The following is a 17601-nucleotide window of genomic DNA, read 5'->3' as shown; positions in this document are numbered from 1 at the left end:
CCCTTGGTCTAAGTATAGATGTAAATCTTTCTTCATCAAAGATAGCATCTCTTGACTCTATAACAGTGTTAACAGACACATAGTCATTAGATTCTAAAACATAGAATCTTTAAGATTTGGAATGCTCGGCATATCCAATAAAGATACAATCTATACCTCTCTCACCCAATGTTTTCCTTTTGGGTTCAGTGAGCCTTACAACTGCTCTGCAACCCCAAACTTTGAGATAACTCAAATTTGGTACCTTTTTACACCAAAGTTCATAAGGAGTATTCTTACTCCTTTTATTTGGAGTTCTGTTCAAGATGTAACATGCAGTTAACATTGCCTCACCCCAAAACCCTTCACTTAATCCAGAATAAGACAACATGGAATTAACCATTTCTTTCAAAGTCCTATTCTTTCTTTCAGCTACACCATTTTGTTGTGGTGTATAGGGAGCTGTGGTTTGATGTATTATTCCAGTTGATTCAAAATAAATTGGATCATAATACTCACCACCGCTATCAGTACGCAAGACTTTATTAATTCATTTTTATGAAGCTCAACTTGTTGTTTATTAATTTTAAATTTATCAAGTGCTTCATCCTTGGAATGTAGCAAATAGACATAACAATATCTAGATGCATCATCAATAAAAGTAACAACATACTTTTTGTTTCCAAGGGAAGGTGTTGCATGGAAATCACATAAATCACTATGTATTAGATCCAACACCTTGCTTTCCCTAACAACATCTTTGAAAGGTTGTCTAGTGATTTTAGTTAGCATGCATGTTTTACATTTTTCATTATTTTGCATATCAAAGGAAGGAATTAAACTCATTTTAGACATGTCTTTTAATCTTTTGTAATGAATGTGTCCTAGTCTAGCATGCCATAATTCATATTTATTAAAATTATTGCTAGTACTAGTAGAAGCCATGCAAACAAAATTATCAATAAAAGGATAATTAATATTTAGCCTAATCATTCCATTACATACATATCCAAATCCTATAAAAGAACCATGTCTCGACAAGATATACTTGTCACTTTCCAATACTTGTTTGTAACCACAATTATTTAATACAATTTCAGACACGAGATTCTTACGAATCCCTGGAACATATAAAACATTGTTCAAACACAAACATTTCCCATAAGTAAAAGTAAGTAAAACAGATCCTATGCCCTTGATTGGTTCAATTGCAACATTTCCCATCTTCACAACAGATCCATCATTAATTGGTTGAAAGTCCTTGAACCAATATAAATCTTTGCAAACATGACTTGTTGCTCCCGAATCAACCCACCATGCAACATTATCATCCTGCACATAAAATGCTTCAGAAATCACAGAAATATAATTCTGAATATATTTAGAATTCTGCATGAATACAGAAATCTGACCTTGTTGCTTCTCTGGATCCTTGGATCCATTTGGTCCTGCACCATCCTTGTTCACTTTACGTAAACGACAATCTTTCTTGAAGTGACCCGGTTTGTTACAATTCCAACAAACCACTTTAGCCTTCTTGTTGGAAGACTTTTCATCCTTTCCTTTAAACTTCCTTTTTCCATTAGACTTCTTTTGATTCTTTGATCCTTCTTCATCCACCATGTTCACAGAAGACGAACCAACTTGGTTCTTGCCTTTGGGATTGTTATCAAGTTCTTGAGTCCTTAAGGATTCTTAAATCCGTAAATGGCTTCCAAGTTGAGTCGAAGTTAATTCCTCTTTGTTATGTATCAGATTGTGTTTAAAATCCTTCCAGGAAGGGGGCAGTTTGTCAATAATCACAGCCACAGAAATGGCTTCATCGATTTTCAGATTGTGTTGAGCAAACTGTCCCAGGATCCTTAACATTTCATGGAATTGTTCCATAACAGGCCTAGAGTCAATCATTTTGTAACCCATAAAGTTACTGACAAGAAACTTCTTGCTAGAAGCATCTTCTACCATGTATTTGGATTCAAGAGAATCCCACAGTTCTTTTGCAGATTTGAAATTTTGATAGATATCAAAAAGAGAGTCAGACATACCATTGAGAATATGACCACGGCATATGTAATCATCATTTTCCCACTTTGATCTCCTTCTTGTTGCGTCCAAAGGTTCATCTTCAACAGATTCTGGTAAGACTGGAATGGGTGTACTCATAACATATACCACTTTCAGAGTGGTAAGGAGAAAGTGCATCTTCTTCTGCCATCTACGAAAATCTTGCTCTTCAAACTTGTTCAATTTGTTAAACTTGCTTGTCATATCCTTCACAGAATCGCCACTTGCCATGATCACAAATTACTTCGATTTATGTTAGAAATTTGGGTGTAGAAAGGCTTGGAAATTCTGAGAATTATGATTATCACTTTCAAATCGAAGTATTTGGTGGTACTCCCAAATCTTCAATTGGATATGACTCAGAGAGATAAGAACCGAGAATGTTTGATGATATTTTCGTATGTACTAGAAAATGAGACCAAAACCAACTTTAATATCTTTGTCTGAAAACTATCATATGACAGTTTTAAACTGTCATAAAACCATAAAAACTGTCATAAAACGGATATATGGATAAGGGTCAAACCAAGGGTCAATTATCTGGAAAATCAATTTTCTGATGCATTTTTAATATAGTAACATACCCTTGGACCCTTGGTTTGACCCTTGGAAAATCAATTTTCGATCCTAGCCAGGGGCTCTGCCCCTTGGACCCCGCTCCGAGGGGCGCTGCCCCCGGACCCCCTTTCGTTCAGGGGCTTCGCCCCTAAATGACAATGTACTTTGAAACTTGATCAAACTTAAACAAGTGTGTACTCCACACCTTCCTTACTTGTTTAATATTTATCAAGATCATTTTTGGTCACACACAAAGTAATCTCATTACACTTAAATAACATTGATGATCAAAATCACCAACAACTCCTCTAATGGTTCACAAACACCATAAGCAAGAGGATGAAAAGGAGAGAGAGGATTGAGGCTTCCCAAAACGTGTAGAAACCCTAACAAGAAGCTTAGCCATGTTTTTTAGCCTTAAGGGGTCTTTATATAGTTGGGCTATTAGGGTTATCTAACAAGGAAACCCTAATTTGGATGCTTAAGCCCTAAGCAACACATAGACTCCTTTTAATTAAGCCCTTGGACGATTTCCTTATGGGCTTCCCCATAGAATTCGTCCACCCCTTGATTCAAGGCAATCCATGGCCCAAATTGCAATTATCTTATAATTACAATTCCAGTCCCTTAAGTTTAATTAATCTCTTTTAGTCACAAAAATAATTACCAACTAATATTAATTAAACAATATGATTTCTCCTTTAATATATTATTCTCATAATATATTAATAAATCATATTTAATCATTTCTCTCCATAATTCATCCTATCAAGTTGCTTTGGTGAAGGCAACCCAAAAGGACCATGCACCATCGGGTCAAGTACATACCAAAATAGTTATGGACTTAGACACTAATCCAACAGTAAATGCATATAAGTCGAAGTTTATCTGTTACTTTTATCCTAAGAGGGTAAAAGCGATATCTTGGCCGCTCGATGATTTGATTTGACTTATGTGCCGGGCCCGGTCAGAACTGAATTGATGTGTTTGGTTAAGTTCTATGTCGAGTAAGTCTGAGATCGAGAAACCAAATGCTAGACAATTGGTTCCATATGAATGTTTGCATGATATCTAAACAGAGGATTGTACGATCCTCTATCTAAAGGACAAGATTGATAAGATCAGAGTTTGATAGCGTCTTTGAGAGCTACGATTGCTAATCGGATTATGCTTGTATATATAATTGATAAACTTATCCAAGTGGGAGACTGTTGGAATAATGTCTAAGGCTGCAACTATATTAGGCAAGTATTTGACCCGATTGTGCATGGTCATTTTGGGTTGCCTTCACTATAGCAACTTGACATGATGATTTATAATGAGAGAAGAAATATTATTAATATATTATGGGAATAATATAAGGAATAATAATATTATTATTTGATTAATATAAGTCATAGATTAATTAGGAATTAATTTGGTGACTTAAAGAGATTAATTAAATAGAAGGGCATAAACTGTCAAGTGTATGATAGTTGTACTTTGGGCTATGATCCCTTAAGGTTAAAGGGGGACGGTTTTGAGGGCTTTGGATAGACCTTGAAATCGTCCAAGGCTTATCACTAGGGTATTGGATTGCTTAGGTCCTAAGTTATCCAATTAGGGTTTAAAGGTGAAACTCTAGGAGCCTTACAAGTATAAATAGACCCAAGGGGTTGATGAAATCGGTACTCTTGCCTTTGGAAGAACCCTAGCCGATTTCTAGCTCCCTCCCCTCTCTCTCTAATTGTGACATCCCCATTTTTACGGCCAGAAAAGACCGATTTTGTTTATGCTTTATAAAAATCAGAGTTCTTCTTTTAATAAAAATGTTGCAGAATTTGTTCATAGAAAAACATGATAAATACGTTATTAAAACATTTTCGAAGAAACATATTTATTCGTTTCAAAACGTTTGGGATGTCATCGTTAATACAGAAACATAAGCATAAATAGAACTTACATTTATTTACACTAGTGATCTACATCTCTTTAAATCTCTCAGTGTAATGTGACTTCATATCAACACCTGTGATATAAATAAACTGAGTGGGTCAGGTTGGGAAACCTGGTGAGTACATAGAGTTTTCAACCCACAATAATATAATTATTATGTTTAAACAATCAAACAATCAACCCAATTATTCCATGGAAACGACTAAAACTCATGCATGGCCACAATAAGACCTCCAAGATGGAAACTTTTCTGTTCTTGGGACTCATATAGCACTAAGGGTGGCAACCCTAATACTAGAGACATATTTTGGACGATAAAAATCCATTATTGGGATAAAAAAAGGTCCAAAACACCTTTACCACAAATCTAAGTATACATGAGGCAAGTTGGGAGCTTTTTACCTCAAATGAGTACTAGATGATGATGATATCTTAGATCATTGAGCTCAAGTTACTCAAGTTCTTCTTCACCAACTTCTCCTTTCTCGTTCCAAGCTTCAAGCCACTTAAATGGACTTCACAAGGTCAAAATCACACAAAGATGGAGAAGGTTAGGTTTCTAGGGTTTCTAAATCAATATGGTTGGTAAGGAGGCTAGGGTTTGGGATATAATGAGGTATTTATATGTCTTAAACCCTAAAAATTAGGGTTTTGACTATGCTTGCGCGTACGCGTATCAACCCCCGGCATCCAATGTTGCCACTACGCCCCGTGTACGCCAATCTTACACCCAACGTACGTCTTCAAACAACCCAAATATATAACAACCCACTAACTATGGGCCCAACTCAATAATCCAACATCAATCTCATAGTCCAACAATTACAAAGAAATTGCATAATTATCATTACCTCACATCACGGGTGTTACAGTTTGTGACTTTTCCACCCTTCTATTTTTTACAAAATCACTTTGAACCCTTCACTTTTAACTTTGAAAAATGTTACTTTGACACCTCTATTTTCTAAATTTCTGTGTTTAACCCGTATTATATATAATTTAGTTTTTATTAACTTTCATTCTTTAACCTAAAAAACTATCTATACATATTTATTTTTATATATTTGTTAGTATAATTTAAGGTGATTAACGCTTCGATTTTAATTTAAAGTTTTCTTTCATTATTATTATTATTTTTTTAAAAATGACATGTTTTTTTATAAACTTTTCGGTTTAAATTCAAGTTTATCTACGTTTCGACATAATTTGTGTGTGTGTGTGTGTTTAACGTTATTTATGTTTTTTTACGTATGAGACGGATCACACATAATAACTTTGGTCTGTTAATTTTAAAAAGCGTATTATATTCGAGTTTGTCTATGTTTCAAATTAATTTTATTTATTTATTTATTTACATTTTTGTGTTTAGTTTTACGTATGTTTCTACATATCATTTGTGTTACATATAATAACTTTTATTTGTTAAAAATATATTATCATCGAACTTGTCCATGTTTCACGAAACGTATTTTTTTATCGTTTTCGAGCTTAATTTTGTGTACGTTTCATATGCATGACCCGGATCACATATTATACGTATTTGATTATTTAAGTTTTCGTTCGTTAAATTAAAAAAATCTTATTTACTTATTTTTATGAACGTGTCGATATAAATTTGAGTTTTTTTCTTTATTTTTTAATGTTTCGATTTAATTTTCTATTTGTACGTGTTGATGTTTATTTTATGTATGTTCATACGTATGAGTTTGTTCACATGTAATAGATAAAAACGTAATTAATTGAATTTTGACAATTGTATTGATTGAAGTTACGTTTCGACGTAAAGAAACACGAATGAAAAAAACACGTACATAAAAATAAGCATGAAACATAAAAAAAATTGCGTCGAAATGTAGACGAACTCGAATCAATACTAATACGTAAAAAATGTGAAAAAAGTTACGTCGAAACATAGACAAACTCGAATATAATACATTTTTTAAGTTAACGAACGAAAGTTATTATATGTAACCGGAATGATAGATACGAATGTATATAAAATTAAGCAAAAAATGTACAAAAAAATACGTAGAAACGTAGACAAACTCGGATATAATACATTTTTTAAAATTTACAAACGAAAGTTATTATATGTGACCCGTCTCATATGTAAAAAAAGTACATAAAATAAAAAAAAAACTAATCGAAACGTAGACAAACTCGAATTTAAACAGAAAAGTTTATAAAAAACCATGTATATATATATTTTTAAATTAATGAAAGAAAGTTATAATTAAAGTCGAAATGTTGACTACCTTAAACTATACCGACAAATATATAAAAATAAATACATAAAAATAGTTTTATTAGGTTAACGAATGAAAGTTATTAATAAAAATAAATTATATATTATATGTGGTTAAACACAAAATTTTAGAAAATATAAGGGTTAAAGTAATATTTTTTAAAGTTGAAAATGAAGAGTTTAAATAGATATTCTAATAAGTAAAGAGGTAGAAAAGCTACAAACTTATAAACATAAAATATGGAAAAAATTACATAAATGGTCCATATGGTTTAACTATAGTCATAAATTTAGTTCTTTCTACTCGAAAATATCAAAATACTCTTACACTAACAGATGAACAGTAATGTTAATGTAAGTTTTGAAAATCGAAGGGATCATATTTGTTAAAAAAAATTAATAAAGTCTGATTTTCTAACTTTTAACAAACCACTTGACAATTTTTATAATTTTGTCTTTTTATAACTTTAAACCAAGTATCCACGGCTGTCACCGCAGGTCGAGAGGGCAATAAGGTCATTACGCCTACCGCTTTCTTCATTGTAGTCTTCGCGGTCAGGCTCCGTCTACTGTTCTTCAATCTATTTTCTGCACCCGCTCGATCTAATATTTCAACTTAAGAACACGAAGAAGAAGGATTTCTTTCAGGAAGATCAAAGTAGGAGTCTGTGCTTAACTTGATCTCCAACGAGGTTTATTGTTTATAACCAATCTCTTTATCGAACCATTAACCCCCTCATTCGATGTTAATAATTCAATCATATTGTAAGATTTTGCTAGGGTTTTTCTATGATTCTATCTGGTTTGAATTTAAATTGGAGAAATAGCTTCATGCCCAGAGAGATCTACTAATATTTGAAATGGCGACTTCAAAAATGGAAATTGAGGTGGAACTGGGTGATAGTTATGTTAGTGAATTTCAGTTTTAAGATATTGATTTTACAATTTCGAGGCTTACTGAAATTTCTGCAGTAGTATGGAATTTTACGATTATTTAGTATGATCTGGTTAAATATTGCAATTAGGTTCAATTTAAATTCTTAGGTAATGCCCGGCGAGTGTGTTCACTAGTGATTTTTCTTTATACTAGTCAATAACGGGTCTAATGTGTTTAAGTCTGAAATGGAAGTAGCTCTATGACCATCGAGATCTGCTAATATGTGAACCGGTAACTTTATGAATTATGATTGAAATTCAGGTGGAATTGGGTGAGAGTTTTGTTATTTGCTTTCAGTTTTGAGAAATGGATTTAACAATATTCAAATTATCCGAAGTTTGTTCACTAGAATGGGATCTTACGATTATTTAGGATGATCTGGGTACAGCTTTTCAATTAGGCCCAGTTTAACTTTTCCTGTCATCCCATTCCAGTATGTGCGATCAATACCAGCTAATAACAATTCTGTCAGTTTTAATATGAAATGAAGACATAGCTTCATGACCAATGATTTGAGAAACTTAAACTTTATAATTCGGTGATTATCTCATTTTAAATTGTAGCTTCAAGATATGGATTCATACAATCTTGGAAGTTACTGAATTTGTTTACTAGAATGGGATTTTACGATTATCTAGGATGATGTGGTTAAAACGTTATCTTATATTCTAATTGTGACATGACATCAATATAAAGTTCATCATTATAAATTTACAAAAGGCTATAGGGTTTATGCATGTTTCTTTCTTTCAGATGAAAGAGATTAGAGATGGAACAAAAAGTAACAAAATATCACAACCACTTGTTTTAGACATAGAAGACTTCAAGGTAAAGCTTCACAATCTTATGTTTTTGTGTGTATGGTATCTAATCGGTGCATGTATTACAGTTTTTTATACTCAATGCCATTGCTATCTTATCCTATTTGTTTTGTGAAGGGCGACTTCTCTTTCGATGCTTTATTTGGAAACTTAGTAAATGAGCTTCTGCCATCTTTCCAAGAAGAAGATGCTGACTCATTAGAAGCAAATGGTAATATTAATGGGAATGATGCTTTGCCTAATGGAAGGTCAGGTCAAGGTCAAGGTCAAGGTCAAGGTCAAGGTCAAGGGCAATTGACTCCTTTATTTCCAGAAGTAGATGCTTTATTGTCAATGTTCAAGAATTCCTGTTCGCAGTTAGTCGAAATTCGGAAACAGGTATATATTGATTGCATAACATTATTTTTATTTTGTTTTGCATCTATGCACTAAGCAATTTAATCTCCTCAACACATTTTTGTATGTTTGTTAAAGGTTGATGGAAAACTATTTAATCTCAAAAAAGATGTTTCTGCACAAGACTCTAAACATAGGAAGACGCTTGGTGAGGTAAATCATTAATCTCATTTTCTCAATGTTTATTTCAGTATTTATGTTCTTCTCATAAGTTCAAAGGTACCTTTGAGTGACCAGACAAGGTTGTATTACAGATTAATAATCTGGAAGTTGACATTTTCATCAATAGATTGGCCTTAACAAATTTCTGGAACTTTTTAGGTTGGATTTGTTTTTTAAAAGGGTCAATGTCACTAAATTGTATCAGAGTTTCAACTTTGTTCCACCCAGGTACCTTGGACTTTATTTGAAGAGGTTTTACCACTCAAGTTTTGGTTTTGTTCCATTTATCTGAAACTTCAGTTCATAATTTTGTTGTTCCATTCCTGATCCCTATGAAATTTGTAAACCAACTTCACCTTCTACATGTAGTTCCAGTAAACCATATTTGAAATAGTTTCTTCTTTTTCTAATGCCACATATTTCTAATCAAAACCCACATAAGTTTATTTATGTCACTATTTCTAATAAAGACAACTATCTAAAACAATACTAATAGTTTTAACAAAAAAGTATTAAAACTGCATGATTTTTTTGACACTGAATTTAGAACTGAATCAGTTTTTGTAATAGTGGGTCTTAAACAAATTCAATTGACATTAAGATTCACATTTTTTTAAGTTTGGAGCCCAACGAATTCTTAGAACGGAACAATAGTACAACCATTACCTTAATATATAGATATCGACTTGATTTCATCAAAATCATCATCTCCAAAAATTGGCTATTTTTTATTTCATTTGATAAAAAATCTCAATTTATAATAAACAATTTGATGATGTCGTATAATTATATTGTCTTATATTGACTTGATTTTATAACAAGCCATTGTTTGTGTTTGTTCGTTTAAAAGTTTCTCTATTTGGTTCGTTCATGTTCGTTTGTGAAGATGTTATATGAACATAAACGAACAGACATAAACTAACATAGACATCCAAATGAAGAACCATATGTAATTAAAAGCATTATATGCAAACCGTACAAAAGAAACATCTAAAAATCCATTAGTAATTAAAAAAATAAAGTTTATATATCACCATCTTTATCCAAACGATTTTCAATGAACGGATATAAACGTACATGGATGAACAAGAGTACAAGACCATTGTATGGGATGTAAGGCTATCTTTTTTGTGTATCACTATCACATCAAAACCTCATTTTGTATAGCACATTGGCATATTTTTGTATACAACATTTCCATAAAGTTGGGGGCTTTTGGTCGCATGTATGGATTTAGGGTAATTTTCCTCATCTTATATGTTAAACTTCAATTTTATTGATCTATATAAATGGTACATAATTTCACAATGGAACAAAACTAAAACTTTAGAGGTTAAATACTTAAATTTAAAAAAAAAAATTGAGGTACCTAGATGTGAAACAAAACTGAAAGTTAGTTATTATTTAATGATTTATTTTTTTGAATATGGTGTCACATCACATCATAGTCAAGTCAATAGTCAAACAGGTAAATAAGTCAGATTTTACCTTTTTTTTTACGTGAATGGAACTTAATGGTAAAACCTCCTCAAAAAAATCTTGAGTTACCTAGGTGGAACAACCATGAAACTTGGTTACTATTCGACATACATTAATCCATTTCTAAAACATGCTCCACATGCAGATCATGTTTCTCTATAGATCTGCTTACAGCCTGGAGATCATTTTACTAGTATATTTAACAAATGTTAATAATTGAACCCATGCAACCTGAAATTTCAATTGTATTCTCATCTTTATTTTCATACACATGAAAGTTTTGAATTAATGCTAGTTTGTTTGAACCTTTTGATTCATCTAAATTAGTAAGATTTTAATTAGTTCCTGTTTTCAGCTGGAGAAAGGTGTGGATGGGCTGTTTGATAGCTTTGCAAGATTGGATTCACGTATTTCTAGTGTTGGGCAGACTGCTGCTAAGATTGGGGATCATTTACAGGTGAAATTTAAATTCTCTCCAATCATATTGTTTTATTAAAAAGCTGGTTTTGTAGTTGTTATGGTCTTTTTAAATTTAAACCCTTGTGTTCTTCAATTCCAGAGTGCAGATTCCCAGAGAGAAACTGCCAGCCAAACTATGGAGCTCATAAAGGTACTTTAACTGGATGCAATACAACTCTCATATGTTTTCTTTGTTCTTGCAAGTAAACTAACACCAGTGTTGATTCTGTTATGCAGTACCTAATGGAATTCAACAGTAGCCCAGGGGATCTGATGGAACTTTCTCCTCTATTCTCTGATGACAGCCGTGTTGCTGAGGCTGCTTCGATTGCGCAAAAATTACGTAAGTACATTTTTTTTTCTTTCAAAAACCGGCTAACTTGTAAATATCATTTTGATTTATTTGGATCTAAATATATCTTTTGAAGTGCACTTTTATTGTCGATATTTCAGGTTCATTTGCAGAGGAAGATATTGGCAGACAGGGTGTGACTATGCAATCTGTTCCAGGAAATGCAACTGCTAGTAGAGGACTGGAGGTTGCTGTTGGCAACCTTCAAGAATACTGCAATGGTAGCTACATTAACATTCAGTTTTTTTCACTTCTGGATGTATAGGTTTATACTTTTTTTAATTTACCATGGTGAATGTTTGTACAGAACTGGAGAACAGATTGCTGTCTAGGTTTGATACTGCATCTCAGAAAAGAGAATTGTCAACCATGGCAGAATGTGCAAAAATCCTATCTCAGGTACTTATATACAATTAAAATGATAAAAAGAAAGTAGTTTTGGCTTACTCTGTGATTTTTTGATATACAGTTTAACAGAGGCACCAGTGCGATGCAACATTATGTGGGTTTAAGGCCTATGTTTGATGTGGAGGTGATGAATGCAGACACACGATTGGTTCTCGGTGACCAGGATTCCCTACCTAGTCCCAGTAATGTTGCTCGTGCACTCTCCTCTTTGTACAAAGAGATAATCGGTATGAATATGATGGAATTTTTTAATTAACATTCTCAAACCGTTTTTTCTCTATAATATTTAAAATATACTTGGCTTCCAGATACTGTCCGAAAAGAAGCAGCTACCATCACGGCTGTATTTCCTTCTCCAAATGATGTCATGTCAATTTTGGTACAGGTATTTGCAAAAAAAGAAAGAAAGAAACCACATATTTATGAATTTTGTTACTTTTGTGACACACACTTACTTACTTACTTACTTACTTACTTACTTGATGTAGCGAGTAATGGAAGACCGGGTTCCTAAACTGTTGGAGAAACTGTTGGTGAAACCATCTTTAGTGCATCCACCTCCGATGGGAGAAGGTGGTCTTTTGCTAGTAAGTTGCATGACTTGTTTGTGCAAATGGATATCTTGTCTGTTTGTTGGGTTTAGATGTAAATATATATGAATTTGGGTTTTGTGGTTCTGTTTTAGTACCTGAGGATGTTGGCAGTGGGATATGAGAAGACACAGGAACTTGCCAAAGATCTACGCAGTGTGGGATGTGGTGACTTGGATATTGAAGGTACAAACAATCCTTTTAGATGATATTGCAATGACTTGAGGATTAAAGTTAGTTTTCTATAGTCAACATATTGTGTCAAATACCTATTTTTGTCCAATTGGAAAATATTCTTCACCACACATGTTAATATGCTATATGAATATGAAAGCAACACACAGAATAGAAGTAAAATACATGAACCTTTGCAATACATCACTTAGCATACTTGATTATTAAGCTACCAAATTTCAAATAATCAACTGAAACATCACCACTTTATTTCCAACAGCCAAAAGCCTACTAAGCCTCTATATCAATATGAGGTCTTCTTAGGCTAATACTAAACCAGATAAAATTCTCATTACACTTGTTTTCGACTCGACAAGCTATAAAAAGTCGGTAAACAACTGATCATTTATTTGCTTAAGAGTTAAGACTCACTTTCTGTAGATTTCTACTCAACACTTGGAACTCAAAAGCAATGGACATGAGCAAGCCAAATTTCCACAAAATCAAAACTAAGATCAACATACAAAACAAATTTACTTGTTGGCCAATTTCACTCATCTCACTAAAATTATAATTTCACCTGTTGTTCCTTGCTTCAAGATTTGAATCCAAACTTTCTTGAAAGATATCTTCACAACTTCACTGGTATCATCTTCTAGTTCTCAGTCTCTTTCCAGGCACAAACACACACCAAGAGAAAAAAAAAAAAGTGTTGATCTTTCAGCCTAAAACCTCCTCCGCCTTTATACTTGATAATAATATGCTTTCAGAAGTCCTACTTCTAGGTCTAGGTCAGATCGATGTACACCTTTATGGTTACCTTGAACAATGGACAAGCTGTTATAATCTTCAGTAGCTTCCTGATGTTTTTGTGTGGCATGTAATTTGTTTTGCCACATGTTTTGTATGTTTGGACTTATAGCTTTTGGGTATTTATATAATATAGGAGGCAGATCATTTAATGATTTAGATTTTAGAGTCACATTGATAGAATATGTTAAAAGCTAGATAGAACAAGACAGCCCTGACATTTCTAATAAAAGTCATATGGTTACTTTAATTGTCCTGATATACATTTTGTCATTGGTACAGGCCTAACAGAATCTCTATTCATTGATCACAAAGATATGTACATTGAATACGAGCAAGCTTCCTTAAGGCAACTCTACAAATCAAAGGTTTTTTTTTTTTTTTTTTCTTACAAGACGCACTCGTTTCCTTTCTATCTCTCTCCTGCTATACCTTGATGGATTATATCCCATACAGATGGAGGAACTGCTTTCTGAAAGCCAGCTATCGGGAGAGTCAACTGGGTCAATTGGACGTTCAAAAGGCGCTTCAATATCATCTTCCCACCAGCAAATATCTGTCACAGTTGTCACAGAGTTTGTGCGCTGGAACGAAGAAGCAATCTCCAGATGCACTTTGTTTTCACCTCAGGTAAAAGTAAAACAAAAACAAATTTTATTTTATATATGTATATATATATATATATATATATATATATATATATATATATATATATATATATATATGAATCTTACATTCCCTTTACTCAATTGTCTGTGTACAGCCTGGTAATCTTGCAACCAATGTGAAAACCGTCTTCACTTGCCTTCTAGACCAAGTAAGTTGCAGATTTTATCTACTTCCATACCATACCTTCCCATCCTCATATGCATATAATGTAATTATGAATTAATTTGTTTTTTGTGGTGCAGGTGAGTCAGTATACAACAGAAGGGCTTGAAAGAGCCAGAGACGGCCTCACAGAGGCTGCAGCTTTGAGGGAGAGGTTTGTGTTAGGCACCAGTGTTAGTCGTAGAGTGGCTGCTGCTGCTGCTTCTGCTGTAAGCCTTTTTCAATATTCATAAATTTTTTATTTAAAAAAAAAGTATTTGAAAGGAGATGAGAGTCATGAATTATGATGTAGGCAGAAGCTGCTGCTGCTGCTGGTGAAAGCAGTTTTAGATCTTTCATGGTTGCTGTACAGCGTTGTGGAAGCAGTGTGGCTATTGTTCAACAAGTATGTTGCTTTGTGTTTCTTATATATAGCATCATAATTTCATTTCTTCCTATTACACCAAAAATCCACCCACTGGCAATGTCATTCAAATACAAATAATTTTTTTTACAAGTACAATGATGTAATAAAAAGAAATGAAAGTAGGATGCGGTAATACATAAACAGATAAAAGCCCATTGCTATTTCCTTCATTTAGCCATTTATTATAAATATATATGATATATGAAGAGTGTGAATGGTTGTTTGATTGGAAAGTGTATGGTTTTTTTCAGTACTTTGCTAACTCAATTTCAAGGCTTCTGTTACCTGTGGATGGTGCACATGCTGCATCTTGTGAAGAAATGGCAACAGCTATGTCCAGTGCAGAGGGTGCTGCCTATAAAGGCCTCCAACAGTGCATCGAGACAGTTATGGCCGAGGTTTGTTCTTGAAACTGAATTTCTGTTAATTATATATTTATATTTTCCATAAAAATATAATCTTTTAAAATTGATATATATATATATATATATATTTTAAAATCAAATAGGTGGAACGATTGCTTTCAGCCGAACAAAAAGCAACCGATTATAAATCACCAGATGATGGCATTGTTCCCGATCATCGGCCTACAAATGCATGCATAAGGTTGACTGTGTTTGAATTTGCAATTCCTTGATATTATTATCTACAAAATCATCAGCTTTTTTTTTTTTTTTTTTTTTTTTTTTTTTTCAGAGTTGTGGCATACCTCTCTCGTGTGCTTGAAGCAGCATTCACTGCACTAGAAGGTCTTAACAAGCAAGCTTTCTTAACTGAATTGGTACGCCACATACACATACACATACACATTTCCTATAATTTAATTTTACCTGTCATGTATAATGTATTAAGATTTAAGATGAACTTTTTTCAAAACAGGGGAACCGCTTGCACAAAGGCCTAAGTAATCACTGGCAGAAGTACACTTTCAATCCCAGGTAACTTCTTCTTCTTCTTCTTCATCCTGATATTTTTATCTTGATTTGACTTTTTGTTACGTTGTGGTGTCTGTAGTGGAGGACTAAGGCTGAAACGTGACATCACTGAATATGGGGATTTTGTACGAAGCTTCAATGCTCCTACAGTTGATGAAAAATTCGAATCACTAAGCATGTAAGTTGTTGCCTTATTTTATTGAATAATATGTATCATACCTTCTTTACTTACTGTGATTGTCTATTACTCATATACATGTATATATATATTTTTAAATCTCAAAGCATGGCAAATGTCTTCATCGTTGCTCCTGAAAGCTTATCGAGTCTGTTTGAAGGCACACCAAGCATACTTAAAGATGCTCAAAGGTAACGTATTGTATTTCTTAATCTAATTACATAAAAGTAAGCTGCAATCGACTCTATATTAAATTCAAGAGGATAATTTCTCTTTTAGAAATGCCATAAATTGTGAAATAGGAATTATGATTATACAGTGCAAAAATTTATATGAAGACAAAACCAAGAAACTGGAAGAAAGACATCCTAACAAGTTACAAATATGTATGCATGCAACATTTTCTAAACTTGCTATGCATACAAGGTGGAATTTTTAACATTTTGTTATTTTTTAAAACTATTATTAGGACATTCTTTGAAAAATCAACCCAAATATAGCGTTGTACTTTTAAACTTTATGATTATCAGGACAATGTTATAAATTGCTATTTCTGGCATTTACATTGTTGTTAAGTTCTTTAATTAATTGTTCAGGTTCATTCAGCTTAGAGAGGACTATAAAAGTGCAAAACTTGCAGCCAAACTCAGCTCCCTTTGGCCAACCTCTTAATCTAGTTGTTGTAGATTTTATTAGTATACAATGCATTTTCAAATTTAACTCTTGTGATTTATATTATATGTTTATTATTATTGGAGTTTTGCACAACTACTTGTATATGGTAAAATTGGTTCCAGACAGACATCCTTTTGTTTACCTCTTTGCTGTCTGTGTGTGTATTATTTCTATAAATCTTACATTATTTTTTTACATAACACTTTCAAGTTGCAATTATGTATTAAATTCAGAGAAAACGTGTTTTTTTTTCCCTTTTATTTTTAATAATCCGAAAGTCGATGAAACATGTTATTTTCTCGGAAACCACAAACGGGTTAAGACTTAAGACCAAGTTTGTAGGGCTATTTTTGATGATATGGACAAGGAGGAGGGTATTTAAACCTTTTGGCTTTTGCACATTCAAGAAAAAATAATAAAAAAACACTATGTTCCATCTTTTTTGGTGTTATAAAGTTTTTCAACTCTTTGTCCTAATCAAATCCATTGCAAACACTGTATGTCAAAAGCAATACAATTTATGACGTCCTATAATGCCCTTTATAGCAAATGGGCCGTATTCACATACATGGAATATAACATGACAATGAGAGTGTAAAAAGCATGCTCAAAACGAGAACATGAGAGTTTACGTGGCTTTAAAGAAATAATCTATGTTTACAATCACCATGGCGAATCGAGTTAAATTAACAGATATATTTATGTCTATATCCCAAAGTCAAAGCATACCATGAAACATTAGCCTGCCTTCATAAAAATGATGTGATGTGTACTGTTAGTTGGCTCCAAAGGTTAAAGGTTCTCTTCCTCAACTAGAGGTGCACAACCGGTTTTGGTTATAATCGGTGGAGTTAAATTGTTAAAAAAAAAAAAAAAAACAGTTTTCTCGGTTTGGTTATTATAGAAAAACTGAGGAAAAAACCGGTTTCGGTTATATACATTAAAACCTATTTTGGTTTGAACCTAACCGGTTAAAAAACGATTGTAAACGAATCGTCCACCTCAAATGAGGTTGGGTTAGGTAATTGTAAGCTAGCAATGAGATGAACAACAAGCCCAACATCAAAAGAGAAATAAAACGACTTTTGAAGCCTATTCTCTCCATTCTCCAATCCCATGTGAGAAATTTTGATGTGTGAGTGTGACATGACATGTAGTGATGACTTGATGTAACGTTGATTCGGGAAAAAGACAATATCATTATCAA

The 17601-nt window shown here is 33.0% G+C and overlaps 1 protein-coding gene across 1 annotated transcript; it reads left to right on the top strand.

Annotated features, from left to right (window-relative positions):
* The first annotated feature begins 7280 nt into the window (after window positions 1–7280).
* On the top strand, window positions 7281–16535 carry SEC10 (exocyst complex component sec10). Its single transcript, XM_078964154.1, has 25 exons — window positions 7281–7473; window positions 8472–8546; window positions 8657–8917; window positions 9014–9088; window positions 10932–11033; window positions 11136–11186; window positions 11273–11378; window positions 11489–11608; window positions 11695–11786; window positions 11857–12022; window positions 12104–12180; window positions 12284–12382; window positions 12481–12571; window positions 13652–13737; window positions 13826–13999; window positions 14133–14186; window positions 14281–14409; window positions 14493–14585; window positions 14858–15004; window positions 15115–15212; window positions 15303–15387; window positions 15486–15544; window positions 15621–15719; window positions 15827–15910; window positions 16316–16535. Exons 2-25 carry the CDS (start codon window positions 8472–8474, stop codon window positions 16389–16391), a joined length of 2499 nt encoding a protein of 832 aa, XP_078820280.1. The 5' UTR covers window positions 7281–7473; the 3' UTR covers window positions 16392–16535.
* The last annotated feature ends 1066 nt before the right edge of the window (window positions 16536–17601 follow it).

The sequence above is a fragment of the Lactuca saligna genome, chromosome 7, assembly GCF_052625555.1.
Source record: "Lactuca saligna cultivar CGN05327 chromosome 7, ASM5262555v1, whole genome shotgun sequence".
NCBI classification, from domain to species: domain Eukaryota; kingdom Viridiplantae; phylum Streptophyta; class Magnoliopsida; order Asterales; family Asteraceae; genus Lactuca; species Lactuca saligna.
This window is presented reverse-complemented; position numbering and strand designations above follow the sequence as displayed.